At 40.3% G+C, this 13,385-nt stretch overlaps 2 protein-coding genes, 2 long non-coding RNA genes and 1 other non-coding gene across 7 annotated transcripts; 4 read left to right on the top strand and 1 right to left on the bottom strand.

Moving 5' to 3' along the window:
- Positions 1–1,616: 1,616 nt before the first annotated feature.
- Positions 1,617–8,552, top strand: LOC105058338 (small ribosomal subunit protein uS4y). Its single transcript, XM_010941227.2, has 3 exons — positions 1,617–1,772; positions 2,448–2,829; positions 8,228–8,552. The coding sequence occupies exons 1-3, from the start codon at positions 1,745–1,747 to the stop codon at positions 8,409–8,411; spliced, it is 594 nt and encodes a 197-aa protein (XP_010939529.1). The 5' UTR covers positions 1,617–1,744; the 3' UTR covers positions 8,412–8,552.
- LOC140854019 (uncharacterized) lies at positions 2,837–6,006 on the top strand. The gene is made up of 2 exons (XR_012137137.1): positions 2,837–5,167; positions 5,311–6,006. It is a non-coding gene; the product is annotated as an uncharacterized lncRNA (long non-coding RNA).
- LOC114914848 (small nucleolar RNA Z161/Z228) lies at positions 5,709–5,803 on the top strand. Its single transcript, XR_003802707.1, has one exon. It is a non-coding gene; the product is annotated as a small nucleolar RNA Z161/Z228 (small nucleolar RNA).
- Positions 8,553–9,309: 757 nt separating the features above from the next.
- LOC105058340 (uncharacterized) lies at positions 9,310–12,155 on the top strand. 2 transcript variants are annotated; one of them, XR_012137136.1, is made up of 4 exons: positions 9,310–9,346; positions 9,897–10,623; positions 10,882–11,020; positions 11,142–12,155. It is a non-coding gene; the product is annotated as an uncharacterized lncRNA (long non-coding RNA). The 2 variants fall into 2 exon arrangements; XR_834109.4 differs by lacking the exon at positions 9,310–9,346 and having other exon boundaries at positions 9,816–10,623.
- Positions 11,996–12,793, bottom strand: LOC105058341 (transcription factor ILI5). 2 transcript variants are annotated; one of them, XM_019855126.3, is made up of 2 exons: positions 12,496–12,793; positions 11,996–12,402 (listed from the first exon to the last, which is right to left on the bottom strand). In XM_019855126.3, exons 1-2 carry the CDS (start codon positions 12,778–12,780, stop codon positions 12,244–12,246), a joined length of 444 nt encoding a protein of 147 aa, XP_019710685.2. In that variant the 5' UTR covers positions 12,781–12,793; the 3' UTR covers positions 11,996–12,243. The 2 variants fall into 2 exon arrangements, with proteins under 2 accessions (XP_019710685.2, XP_010939530.2); XM_010941228.4 differs by having other exon boundaries at positions 11,996–12,399.
- Between the last annotated feature and the right edge of the window lie 592 nt (positions 12,794–13,385).

Raw genomic sequence — 13,385 nt, 5'->3', positions numbered from 1 at the left:
AAGTGTATGATCAACAGAACAGCCGCAGGGTACTTGTGTAAAGACTAGTGAGTTCAAAGTATACCTTTCTCCCACTGTGCAATTTCTCCCATATATGATTATAAACTGTAAACAAACCATCAAGGCATCTGAATTATTTGGGTTTGGTCATGTACGTCCTCATTTGGCATTTGTTTCTATTTATTTCCTTCAATATAATTTCCAGCTATTTTCTTATCCTTCATTACAATTTACATCCATACAACTTCTAACTCTTCCTTCTCTTCTCCATCCTCCAAAAAAGAGTTCATTACCTTTTCTCAGAGGACCTCATTAGATCTTTGCTGACAAACTAGGATCCCCTTGAAGCAAAGATTTGGTCTCTCAAAAGGCGGGTTGCCCACCGAGGATAACCTGCTTAATAGAAAAATTCCAGTACACAGGGAATTTAGCCTATTGCTTTATCAACGGCGTGGAGGACGGAGCCAGGAAGCTGCTAAGACCCCAAGGCAAACTAGGATCCTCTTGGAGGTCAGAATGTTGAGTGTGATCTATAACCTGCTTAAGAGGAATATTCAAGTCATCCCATGTACCTAGACTCTACCAAAAACTACTTGAAAGGCCTGCTTTGAGTCTGTTGTGCAGCAAAATCCGAAGTTTCTGTCTGGGCCTTGTGAGTCTTAGGTCTATGAGATTGTCATCAAACACGTATCACAAAAATCAAAGTCGAGTGTGATATGATGGCAAACCCTCAGCCGTCAGCCCCGCCCCTTCTGCAAATGCCAGAAGCCACACACTTCCACTGACTTATACTCAGAAAACATTGCCTCCATGAGATTTGGGTGATCAAATTAACAGAATCTAGCAAGGTTTGCATATATACTGACTCTACCTTATCATACCGGTTCCGAATCAACACATGGTATAGGAAGCATACCGATACTTGATATGCTAAATTGGATATTTTACCTAATCATGATGGTAGTGGTATGGGATCTGATGTCAAGACCATGAATCTTGATATTAAGCATTGCTCAAATTGCAGCAATCAAATGAACAGAGGTTAAAAGACGATGAATCTTGATATCAAGCATTGCTCAAATTGCAGCAATCAAATGAACAGAAGCTTTAACCGCTCGGCAAGAACTTAAATCATGCGGTCTTTTACATCATTTTAGTTCATGCCCATTGTATGCATACCAATCTACAATGATACATGCGGGCAACGTGTGTCTTGCATTAGTCATATCATTCCATTAGCATGCTCATCATGGTGTAGCTAGCTCATTTTCCGTTGAGCTTTTCTCCCTACAAGAGTATTTAAGATATTTGAGCCATTGATGCTCTCCTAGATATAATTTTATCCCTTCTCTAGGGAGCTGCATCAGCAAGATAGTATACAGACAAGCATGACAACCATGGGCATTACAAAGTTAAAGATAATATAGCTTATCTTTGGCGTTCCAAGTTTTTAACGTGGCTCTATAGGCCCCTGGGTCCCAAGTACTTGGGCCAACATGCCGGAATTCACTACATCAATATTCGTGTAAGCCCATCAATTTATAAATCGGCCGATCCGGTCCAGTCCTCAATGCCGGGCCAAGCCCAACGGTCGGTCGCCCAAGGCGCGAGCTAGGGTTTCGGGTTGGCCCTATAAATTGGCGATCTAGGGTTTTACGGTCGGTCTCTGGTCGCTTCTCCTCCTCCTCTTACCCCTCGGCATCAGAGAGCGAGCGTGTTAAAGCAGAAGGCGAGGTAACCAGCTATGGTCCACGTTAGCTTCTACCGCAACTGTGAGTCTCTTTCCTCTTCTCCTCTTTCTTTGTTCCAGATCTTGTTCTCCTTGGGTAGATCACTCGATTTGAAGTCGTTTACCGTTGATTTCAATCGTTTCTTGCCTGTTTTCTTTTCTTGTCTTTTTTGGAATTTTTTGCTATTAATATAGCTATATTTGCTCATTGTTTTGTCAATCGAACTGGTTAATCCTCATCGATGTGATATCGGCGTTTTGATATGGACATTTTATTTCTAGATTACATTCCGATGGTTCCTCTAGATTTACGTAATATCTGTTTTGCTCCTTTTTTTTTCTTGGTGGTGATTTTAAGCTTTGGGAAATCGGTTTGGGTTTGTTAATTTTTTTTATAAAAAAAAGAGATTTTTATCCCGAGGTGTTGAATTTGATTGGAAGACCTGGAATAATAAGTCGATCATACTCGGTTGGAATCATTAGATCTTTGTTTTAACAATTTTTATTTTTATTTTTATGTTAAAAGCAGTTAAATCTCCAATCAATGGAGAGGTATATATTTATAGCTTTGATCTTCTAAAATTTCTTTTCATCAAATAGATTTTGATTTTGATTAGTTATGCTAGTAATTTTTCCCCCTTTTTGAGGATTTAGAGATTGCTATCGATTATTTATAAATGTGTGGGATGTTTTACCGGGATAACATTAAAATCTATAGATGGGAAGACTTTTAAGAAGCCCCGTCGTCCATATGAGAAGGAGCGTTTGGACGCGGAGCTGAAGCTTGTTGGAGAGTACGGGCTCCGGTGCAAGCGGGAGCTCTGGAGGGTCCAGTATGTCCTGAGTCGCATCCGTAATGCTGCAAGGGAGCTCCTCACCCTCGACGAGAAGAACCCACGGAGGATATTTGAGGGAGAGGCCCTTTTGCGCCGGATGAACCGGTTTGGGCTCCTTGACGAGAACCAGAACAAGCTTGATTATGTTCTGGCCCTCACCGTGGAGAATTTCCTCGAGCGCCGGCTCCAGACACAGGTGTTCAAGTCTGGAATGGCCAAGTCGATCCATCACGCCAGGGTCCTCATCAGGCAGCGCCACATCAGGTATGTAAGACTGCAGTGTAGTAATTGTCATGTTTCTGATGTTTTTGTGTCGATTTCACTTGATCTGTACAGGAGACATTTTTCATGAATCCAACCGCTTGCAAAGCTTTGGTGGTTGGTCCGAGATTCTGTCTTTAATAGCGTGAACTTTTCATAATATGCTCAACTTTTGGGAACTTTTTGATTTGTTTCATGATCTCTAAGTCAAAACTATGCTCCATGCATTGTTTTTTGTTTCATATTTCTCAATATGTAATTCAATGTTGGCTGCATAGATTTGACTGTTTTGTGATTATGTGGCTGTTTAAATTTTTAACATCCAAAGTTTTGTATCATGCCCTTTTTTACTTGAAGATTGGTGACTCTTCAAGCACATGGTAGAAAATTGGTGACTCTTTTTAGAGAATAGTGCAAATTGATTTTTTTTTAAATTTTTAATTTAGTATTCAAGAAAATATGAGGCCATATGTGTTATAAGTGGACGCAAAATTTAACATACCTCTGTGCTAGAAGGTTTATGAACTAGTGTAGTCTATGCAAATATAAGCAGTCTATATAAATGCAGTTGTACATAAATTTAATGTACCTCAGTGCTAGAAGGTTTATGAACTAGTGTAGTCTATACAGATATAAACAGTCTATACAATATGAGTATTGTTATTTCTTGTTAGTTTTCTAAATGTTTTTTTTATTGCTGAGCATGAGAGAGGTGGTATGCCACTCATGATACTTTTTGTTTTTTGCAGCAATGATATGTTGTGTAGCTTAGCCATGGTAAGTATTACTTGGTTAACAATAGGCGATTCTTAGTCTTCATGCCAGCATAGAAAAAGTGTCCTGGTGTCAACCTATGATGATTGTTTGCTTACAGTTAATGTTACAATGAACCATAAATGTCTCAGCATTTCTTGATTACAAAGTAGAGGATGCCATAGAAAAAGTGTCCTGGTGTCTAATTACAGTTAATGTTAGAATGAACCATAAATTTCTCAGCATTTCTTGATTATAAAGTAGAGGACACCCTAGAAAAAGTGTCCTGGTGTGTAATTACAGTATTACATTGATGCCTTAGGGTTCTGCGTTGAATTTGGCCATGCAACATTATTTTTTATGCTCAAGTTTGTCACTTATGGAATTGAAGCTAAGTACAAATGTGTGAGGAACTGACTTAAATGAAGTTTGCCTCATAAGGAATGGTGATCCATATGGATAAATTGGATTGTATTATAGATCAGATACAGATATTGTAAAATGTGTCAGCGGTCATGTGCTACTTGGATGTAGAGCCAACTTGAACCCTGCAGTTAAACATATCCTCATTTAGACTATGGTACTCTTAAATTTCTGAATTTAGGCTCTGTTTGATTCAGGCATAAAAAATGGGAATAGCAAAATTTAGGCTTATGGGAATATTAATGCCTTGAGTTATTCCATTTTTGTATTTTGCTCCACTTTTGGGAGTAACATTGGGATGATAAATTTTTCGATCATAATATGGGTGCCTTTATGCCAGGAATAGTTTATGACTGTTGTCCCTCACAAGCATGTTTGACCGGCATAACCATTCCTTCATTATGCCTCTTTCCTAAATGCTATTTGACAATATTTAGCCTTATTCCATGACTTGTGCCTGCTTTATGCTTGAACCAAATGTAGCCTTAGGGAAAAAAAATGCTATATGGGATAACAAAAATAAAGAAGGGGGGGTGAAAATCTAATTAAATTTTAATATATTAAAATATATATTAGATGTGTAACCCTTCATTCTTTCATTTGCAATGCTCTTCGTATGCTTCTCTGCGGAAAAAAAGTGATGCTGACTTCTAGAACAGTATAAAGTGACCAGAGCAAACCAGTTTTTTGATAGGCTCACCTAGGTGCAAAGCATAGGTGAAGCCCACCCTAAGTGTCTCATCTGTCTTGAGGTAAAACCCCTTCAATAAGGCGCATTGGTAGTGCAAAGGTGTGTACCTTGTTGAGGCACTAAGGCACAAAAAAGGCATGCCTGGCTTATTAAAGCTAAGTTTATTGAGCTTCTGCAGGACTAGATCACAGCCTTGGATTAAAGCTGATCAAAGCTTCACAATTAAAAGTAAAGTGTTCAGAAATTAATTGACTTCTCCAGTTACAGAAAGGAGGAAAAGAGGAACTCATGGCAGCTTGAGGGTGATGTGACAAGCTACTCTTTGTTACTGCAACAGGAACTGTTTTTTTCCCTTTTTCTTGTTTTGCTGTTGTGAAAGAGGGGACAAAAAGTCTTCTTCTGTGAAAAAGGGGACCAGTCCCGTGTCTTCTTCTTCTTCTCAGCAGCAGCAGCTGCTGTGTGATGACAAACAGGGTACCTAGTCCTTTTGTTTCCTTTTTTCTTTTTTCTGCTGATGTGAGGGGACAAAGCCCTCTCCTTTTTTTATTTTTGTTTTGCTTATTCGCTGATGTGAAACTGGGGACTAAATCCCTTTTTTTTCCTTCATGCTGAAACAGGGTACTGTCTTCTTCAAATATTTGGACTAAGTCCCTGGTTGCATTTGGATATCTGATACAGCCTCATATTTTTTTAATATAATTTATAATTAGTAGTAATTGATGTGCTGTTTGTGTTTTTTGTGCCTCACTTCATCAAGGCGTGCCTTGCATTGCTCCTTGTGCCAAGCTTGAAGGGATGTAATTCCTTTGTGTGCCTTGGAGCTTTGATAACTTTGCAGCAGCAGATTGCAAAGTTACACAATAAGTGCAGGTTGATGGCCTGATTTTCTACCTCTATTTTTATTTTTCTTTTCCTCCATGTTTTTACCTCTTTTTCATTTTGTCATAGATGCTCTTTTTCGCTAATAAGTTATGTGCACTTTTAATTTCTTATTTTAAGAGACAAATATATAGATGTGCCATATGATGAGAATAAGTTAATATTTCTCACGACGGTCGTCTGAGACTGTTTGGTGTCTAGATTGATGCAACCTATTTTTCTCTGATGGTATCTTTACTTTTTTCCTATGGATCTTGTTTATGTTTTTGAATATGTTTATTTCATTGTTCTTGCTGGAGAGTTGAGACTGTGGTGGTGATGATTTTTGTCTGAAATCATGGTGATTGAAAGAGTGTCGTTCTTCCTCTTTCCTATTCTGGAACTCCGAAATATCTCCATTTTGTGATTTACTTTAACTATTTTCTTTTCTCCAATGATATCTTTTTGCTGACAATAATAAAGTAATAATATTATTCTTTTTTGAGATCAATGGATGTGCGAGTAACAATAATTTTAGTCCTTTTCATTTGGAGTGTCACATTAGTTGTTTCTGTGATATTCCTTAAAGCTATAAAGGATTTGTCAATACTGATATTTTATGTAATATGTTTGTTAGATTATTTGCAAATAGGCATCTATCATTATTTATCTGGGCTTTGTTCCAGACTATATATTTGTATGTGTGTGGGTGCTGTGTGCCCGATGTTTACCACAGCCTCATCAAGGCACGGCTGAAAACCCATATAACAATAGAAAGCTTAAATACTTTGCTTACAGTTATTTGTATTTATTCACAAATAAAATTCGTGATTATCTATTTCTTTTAATAGTTGCTTCTTTCCCGATCAGAATATTTGTTGTTTGCATTTTTGAAACATTTGTTTGTTCTCAGCAAATGCCACGTTGGTAATCACCATTCTTTCACACTCACGAGATCCTTTCTGCAGCCTCCAGCTTGACAATCCTTGAGTCAATGACTTAGGGTACTCTTTCAAGATGACGATTAATACGGACAAAATCAAAAAAGGGCCTTGCATATAAGGTGAATATCAATGTATCCTCCCTTTAGTTCGAAGGTGATTCTGGGGTGGTCGTAGATTGGCTGCCTCCCTACAACATAGATACTTGCAAGTCTCACCCTCTCTGCGGTGATATGCTTGCTGAGCTATCCTTTTTTAAAAAAACTATCTCATGTTTGCCAAGAGAGAGCACTTGACATGCTAACTGGTTATCCAAGAGAGCACTTGACATGCTAACTGGTTATCCAAGAGAGAGCACTTGACATGCTAACTGGTTATCTGAGTTTGCTTTTCGTAGCTTGGCCAGAAGTTGGGATCGTGACTTTCCTTTCCCTTCCATGGTTCTAGCTAAGAGTGATTGTACTTCAGTTCCTTTTCTCATGGACTATTAGTACTACTATTTGGTGTGTGTCATAGATGTGCCTTACGTGTGAAGTGGAAACAGAAAGAAAAAGAGCTTTTTTTTTTTTTTTTTGAATAAGAGGGAGAGAGGGAAAAAATCAGTTAGAATCATCCCTAGCTAGAGTCTGTCTCGTAGTTGGTACTCTGTAAATATTATCAAAAATGGGGTCAAATGTTGGTGGAGTCCTATCTCCAAGAGTTTTCTTATAATAGTAGATGGTGTCTTTGTAAGCCAAAAACAAAATTGTCTGAGATAAATATTATGCACTGCCAAAGCACCCTTTGTTGGATGGCATGAGCAGGTGCAATGAAAAAAACAAAGACTTGATTAGAACTTAGGAGGGGATTTGGTTTCATATCAGATATTATTTTGGTTGTCATATTCAGTGTGTTACCCTATATCTGTTGCCTGTAGCCATAATATGCATCCCAATAAAATTGTTGCTTGTAATTGTTATAGATTCCAATTTCATTTTGGAAAATCAGATTTTTAGTTGATTTTGGGATTGTCAGGCCAGCACACAAGTTTTTTTTTTTTTCTTTAAAAAAAGAAAAGCAATGTTGTGTTTGTTTGTTATGCAGGAATGCGACAAAATGTCTTATCATTACCTGCTCACAGTTCTGAGTTATTTCATCAAACAGTGATTCTCTCAGGGTGCCATGTTAACATGTCAGTTTTATTTTGCTTGTTTAGTCTTGTCTTTAAAGAATCAAGCTTGTCCTTCAGCAAAAAAATAAAAAAAGATTAAGCTTTTCTTTGAGGAGCTTATTTTTTTCCTTATGTCTCAATATCTGGAATTCTGTCCATTCACCAATTCTTCACAATTCATCAAGTTTGAAGTATATTCTTGTTTTTCTTGTCCCTGATGAAAGCTTTGGCTTTGTCTCTGTTTCTTGTTTTGTTATTCTTTTCGTGACTTCTGTTTGTTAGTTAAGCAACATTCCTGCTTGCAAGATGTCGTACTCCAACTACCACTAGTCTGCAACTACTAACATGGTGCCATGCTTATTTCACATTGGTTGTACGACACAGCATCTAGCTCTCTCGTGTATGAAAAGAAAGTTGATTGTTTTCTTTCATTTTCTTTTGGGTAATTACATTGTTAAAATATATCTAACCATCACAATTTCTTTCATATATGTTCTGATGGTTTCTGTAGAGGATTAGCTCTATAATTCACTCTGACCCTGATGTGGATGTCTTGAATAAATTCCTTTGAACCTCCTGTTGCAGGGTGGGCCGCCAGTTGGTGAACATTCCTTCATTCATGGTGAGGGTTGACTCGGCTAAGCACATTGATTTTGCTCTCAATAGCCCATTTGGTGGAGGTCGCCCTGGAAGAGTGAAGCGAAAGAACCAGAAGGCAGCAGCCAAGAAGGCAGCAGGAGGTGATGGTGATGAGGAAGATGAAGATTAAGTGCTCGATTATGATCCTAGTAGCAAATAATTATCAGTTTAGTTTCTCAATTATTGTTATGAAGAGTCTTGGTAGATTCACCTAGAGAACGCTCTTGTTCTTTCTTTTCTGACTATTGGAATATGAAATTGTGTTGCTCTATTGTCTCTGCTCTTATTTGGATGTTATATATGTTGATGTTATATTATGAACTGAGTATGCTGAAAATGGATTGTATCACCCAAGTGATGCGTTATTGATTCCCCCTTTTGCTTGTCTTGAATTATTTGCCTAACGATGGTTTTTTGCTGCTCCAACCCTCTCGTTTTCTAAGGGTTATATGTTTTCATCACCATCTAGAAATTGTTTGTGCTTCTTTTAATGAGTGTAAGATGAGGTGAAACAATAGTGGTTTAGGAGTGTTGCGAAGTTATAAGATAATGTAAGGTTGTCGTGTATCAGTCCGTCTTTTCCACCTTGATGGCTGCAATTTATTACAGGAGCTACTGCGGTGGGAAAGGAAATTGCTGTTTTTGGATCGATTTGTTGGGTGGATCAGCAGCATGTTTCAGAAAGGTATGAAATTGCTGTCCTCTCGGTTTTGTTGCAACTTATGAGTCTAATAACTAGAAACAACTTATGTTCTTCAAGCCAGAGGAGATGCTGTGGCGGGACTGACTTATTGGATGAAGATTCTTCAGATGTATTACAATTGTAGATAGCAGGGTTTTGGAACCAAATGTAGTCAAAGAGACGACATTTCTAAAGTATATCGGCATACGAGCATATGGAAAGATGATTATCCGGCTTCGAATGCAGGTCCCATTTTATTTTCTTTGCAGAAATATCCTTAGTGTACAAATAGAAATATCCTTAGTGTTACAATGAACATCAGCAGGCCTGACAATCTTAAAATGGGGATTTCAGGTTGGGTAGAAACTAGATCTTCCAGTTTGGTAAGCAAATTTACTCCCTACATTATTTTGTCTTGAAATATTGTTAATGAGCGAACTTCATCAGACTGTTAAATCTAATTCCATAAGAGGAACCAACCTTGGTGCTGGTAAAAAGTTTAGAGCAACTTCTGCATGTCTTATAAAAAGTATCTCTTATTTTCAGATAGAACCCGAAAGATTTAAAACTAAAATCTGAGAGCTCAGCAATGTCCAAGCTTCGCCCACCCATTATATATGAGTTTTGAATTTGTTTTTTTTTAATTCCATTTTTCACTTTTATTCTAAAATATCCTCGAATTTTTGATAGAAAAAAATCCTCTATTTATTAAAGTGAAAAGAATCGAGTTATTAACAATGTGACGTGCAAGGTATTCAATTATTTTTATAGTTAGAAATCCTGCACATCTTTAGAATACACACCGTTATATTTTTATATTGAGGAAGATATATATTTCCTGGTTTGCCCAATCGTCCTTTAGAATCTGATTGTTCGAAGTATCCCGAATTTGTATTTTTTAAAGTCAAGTAACGCCTTTTTTTCTCCCGGGAGAATTGTCGGAGCTGTGATCCGAGGGGTCAAACAGCTGGATTGGAAATGCGTGCCAGAATCATATGGATTTCAGTTAACAGACTCGGCCACAGTCAATGGCGCGATGTTCCACCCGAATCAGTGGGCAACTAAAGAGCCCGCGTGTCCTCGACGAGTGGCCCTGGCCGTGACGTGGCCCACCGTTACCCCCTACGTGGCGCCGTCGCCCCCTCCTGTCCTCTACACCTCTCCTACCGTAACCGTGACGGCTCTCTTGCTGGCCCCGGCGCCACCGCCCTTCCGCCACTCGAAACGCCCAACCATGGGCACGTGTCCCCTCACGTGCCCCACTTGTGCGCCTGGGTCGCGCAACTTGTAAGGAATTCGCAAGCCCACCTCCTCCTCCGCCTCCCCCTCTCCTTTCTATAAATGGCGTTCGCCGGACCTAGCTGGAGCCGGGGGCCATGCGGTGATGGAGACTGAGGAAGGGAAGGAGAAGGCCGCGGCGGTGGCGGAGGTCAGCGGCCGGCTTCTGGTGCACAGCCAGGTGAGGAGAATACGGGAGGAGGAGCTCAAGATCACGGCCGAGGGACTGCGGAGCGCCAGCCATCGGATCGCGCTGCTCCATCTGAGCACCCACGTGGACGCCATCCTGTGCTCGCGGTCGCCATCGATCCTGCCGTCTTCCCCTCTCGGGAATAAGGCGGGGATCAGTTCCCCCCTCCGGTGATATCAGAGCCCGGAACTGGTCCGTCTTGAATTCGATGTTTTTTCCTCCGATTTTACTTTTGGCGATCGATCTATTTTTTTCTCTACTCTTTCTCATCAGAGATTATGATTTTTTTTTTTTTCCCAATTTCAATTTAACAGGATCTTTTTTCTTTTAACATTAATTCATCGTTCTCCTTAAATTCATTATTTCTTTCTTCCTTTCTTTCTTTTATTTTCCTAATTTATTGATCGATTTTATTTTAAAGATCTATAATATTATTTATTCAATCTTCAGCGACGGTGACCGCACGTCCCATAAACCTTATACGTTTATCCCCACAGTCCTATCCTCCTGGAATCTGAGCCGCTTCGTACGCCTCACCAAATGAATGATTCTACCCCTTTGATTCTATCAAATACCCTCACTCCTAGGGGTATGACAGTCATTTCAGATTCATACATTCTTTTTCTTCGCTAGAAATACGTTTATATTATACCCTCGTTCATTAACCGAGCCTATCCTAACCTTTTTTTCCCAACTTCCACATCGTGCAGGTCCGGACGGGAAGGAAACGCACTATCTACAGAGAAGCAAAGCAGGAGCTCCATTTCAGTCCTTTTCCTTTTTTTTTTTTTTTTTTTTCTTTTTCTTTTTTCTCCCTTCTTTTTCTACCCCAATTTTATTTGTACAACATAGACTGTCTAATGTGTGGCTTTGTCATTATTGTAGAGGCATGTGTGGAAAGAGGATTCGTTTTGCCTTTCGGTGGTAACTTCTATCGCGCTTTGCCTGTGTAACCGTCCGCTCAACTAACTTTTTTTTTTTTTGTAACCGCGGGAGAGAGAGAAGAGGAAGGTACACTGATTAGATGGTGGGGGCCGCATTGTAATCGTGGGCCCGGCGGACCTAAGGGTTAAGCCCGCATCACGTTCTGAGGCTGGCGTCTCGCGCCCAATTTGCCGTCATCCGTCGCCGCCAGCCGTCCGATCCCTCACTCTCGATCGGCATCGCCCATTCTCAGTTTCGTTGCTCCACCGGAACAGCTTAATCCACATCGCTGGAATCCACCCCCGAGCCTCGTCGGCTCCCATTGGTCGCCACCCTCCAACGGGGACAGGTTCGTATCTTTCGTGGGAATCCACCGTTGGGTCGTGCAATGGTGGCTTCCAGATCTGCGCAGGCGGATGACCTCGCGAAAGAACGCGATAATTCTTTCTAGATACACCTGAACCCGCCGCCACGACTGTAGGACCTTATGCTGTGCATTCGCTATGTGGTTCCGGCGGTGCACCGGAACGGTCTGAACGCAAAGGGAAATCTTTTTTTGGGGTTAGATAGCGTAACCTTTTCAGATGAGGTACGGATAGAATTGGAGAGTTGGAAGCAGCCATGAAGGTGAGAAATAGAATAAGATAAAGGCGACCGAGTAGAAAAAAGAAGAAGCATTACATGAGATTTAGATTTCTTAGCGGTGGTTGCTGGTCGGTTGCTAGGGGAAACAACTCGAGCCTCAAAGAAATGTACATTAAAGTAGAGAGAGAGAGAGAGGAAAAAAAAAAAAAGAAGAAGCTAATGCTGCTCCTGGTCTGGCCCTAAGCTTATAAATAGTTCTACATTAGAATTAGAATATAGTAATGGTAAGACTAACTCTCATATTTAAGACTGAAGAAGACTCCGGACAATCTCTGCATGGGGGCTGTTGGTGTCCATGGTGGCCAAGAGATCGGAGAGGCGGTCGCTGAGGTCGTCGACCTCCCGGTGGAGGCTCTTGATGTAGTTGCACGTCTCCTTCAGTAGCTTCGACGCCGAAGCCTGCTTCAGTATATAAATATTATGAGAGCTCTAATTAGACCTCACATCCAGCTCAACACGGCACAGGAATAAAATGGGCAAAGGTTGGACGCTTACCCTGCTAGTGCCTCGTCGGCGGGTCTCAGGGAGTATGGACTGGAGCTTGGAGATGAGCTCATTGATCTCCTCCTCTGTGATCCTGGACCTTCTGCTGGACATCCTTGAGGGGTCTGGATGGAGAACGAGGGCGAAGCCGGAATAAGAAAGGAAGGGTGGGGTGGGGATGAGAGAGAGACGGAAAGGGAGAGAAAGGAAGGCAACTTTATAGCGTGGGGGAGGGGAGGCTGGAGAGAGAGAAAAAGATGGGAAGAGGCCTGTAAAAAGGCAAGCTAATGAGAACATATTGATGAGAAAGTTTCACAGGCCTACAATTCCCTTCCCGTTTTCCGCGATGGGCCCACCTGCTAATCCCGCCGTACTCACCGCTTTTCTTGCATTACTAACCTTGGCAATAAATTTCTTCTCCGGAGTCTTGAAGAACACGGGAATATTCATAATTCGTGGAATTTTTCCCCGGGCCGTACTATGATCGATATAGTATGATTAGATAGTTGATCGAGTCCAAACTTTCTACATTTGATCATGGACTTCATGATGACTTTTTTAGGTATTTTGCCTCTTCTGTACTTGTTGTTTATAAAAATAATATTATTTTTTTTTTATTCTAATTTTTCAGTTTGTTTCTTTCTAAATTTATTTGTTCCACTACCTTCTACACTCGTGTTGGATCTTTTTTCCTTTGTTTTAATAAAATACCCTTAGCCGATTTATTGGCAAACTCATGCCATATTTCGAACATGTTAGGCTCTTGCTACTTGACATCTTTCTCCCACTTGTCTGCGGACTAGGATTAATATAAACTTGGGACTTCTGAACTCCATCAAGTGGAGGCTTTAGTCTTATGTTAATAACATTTACACTAAACCCAAAAGATGCCTTGTCTCCCT

Source organism: Elaeis guineensis, chromosome 15 (genome assembly GCF_000442705.2).
Source record: "Elaeis guineensis isolate ETL-2024a chromosome 15, EG11, whole genome shotgun sequence".
NCBI lineage: Eukaryota > Viridiplantae > Streptophyta > Magnoliopsida > Arecales > Arecaceae > Elaeis > Elaeis guineensis.
This window is presented reverse-complemented; position numbering and strand designations above follow the sequence as displayed.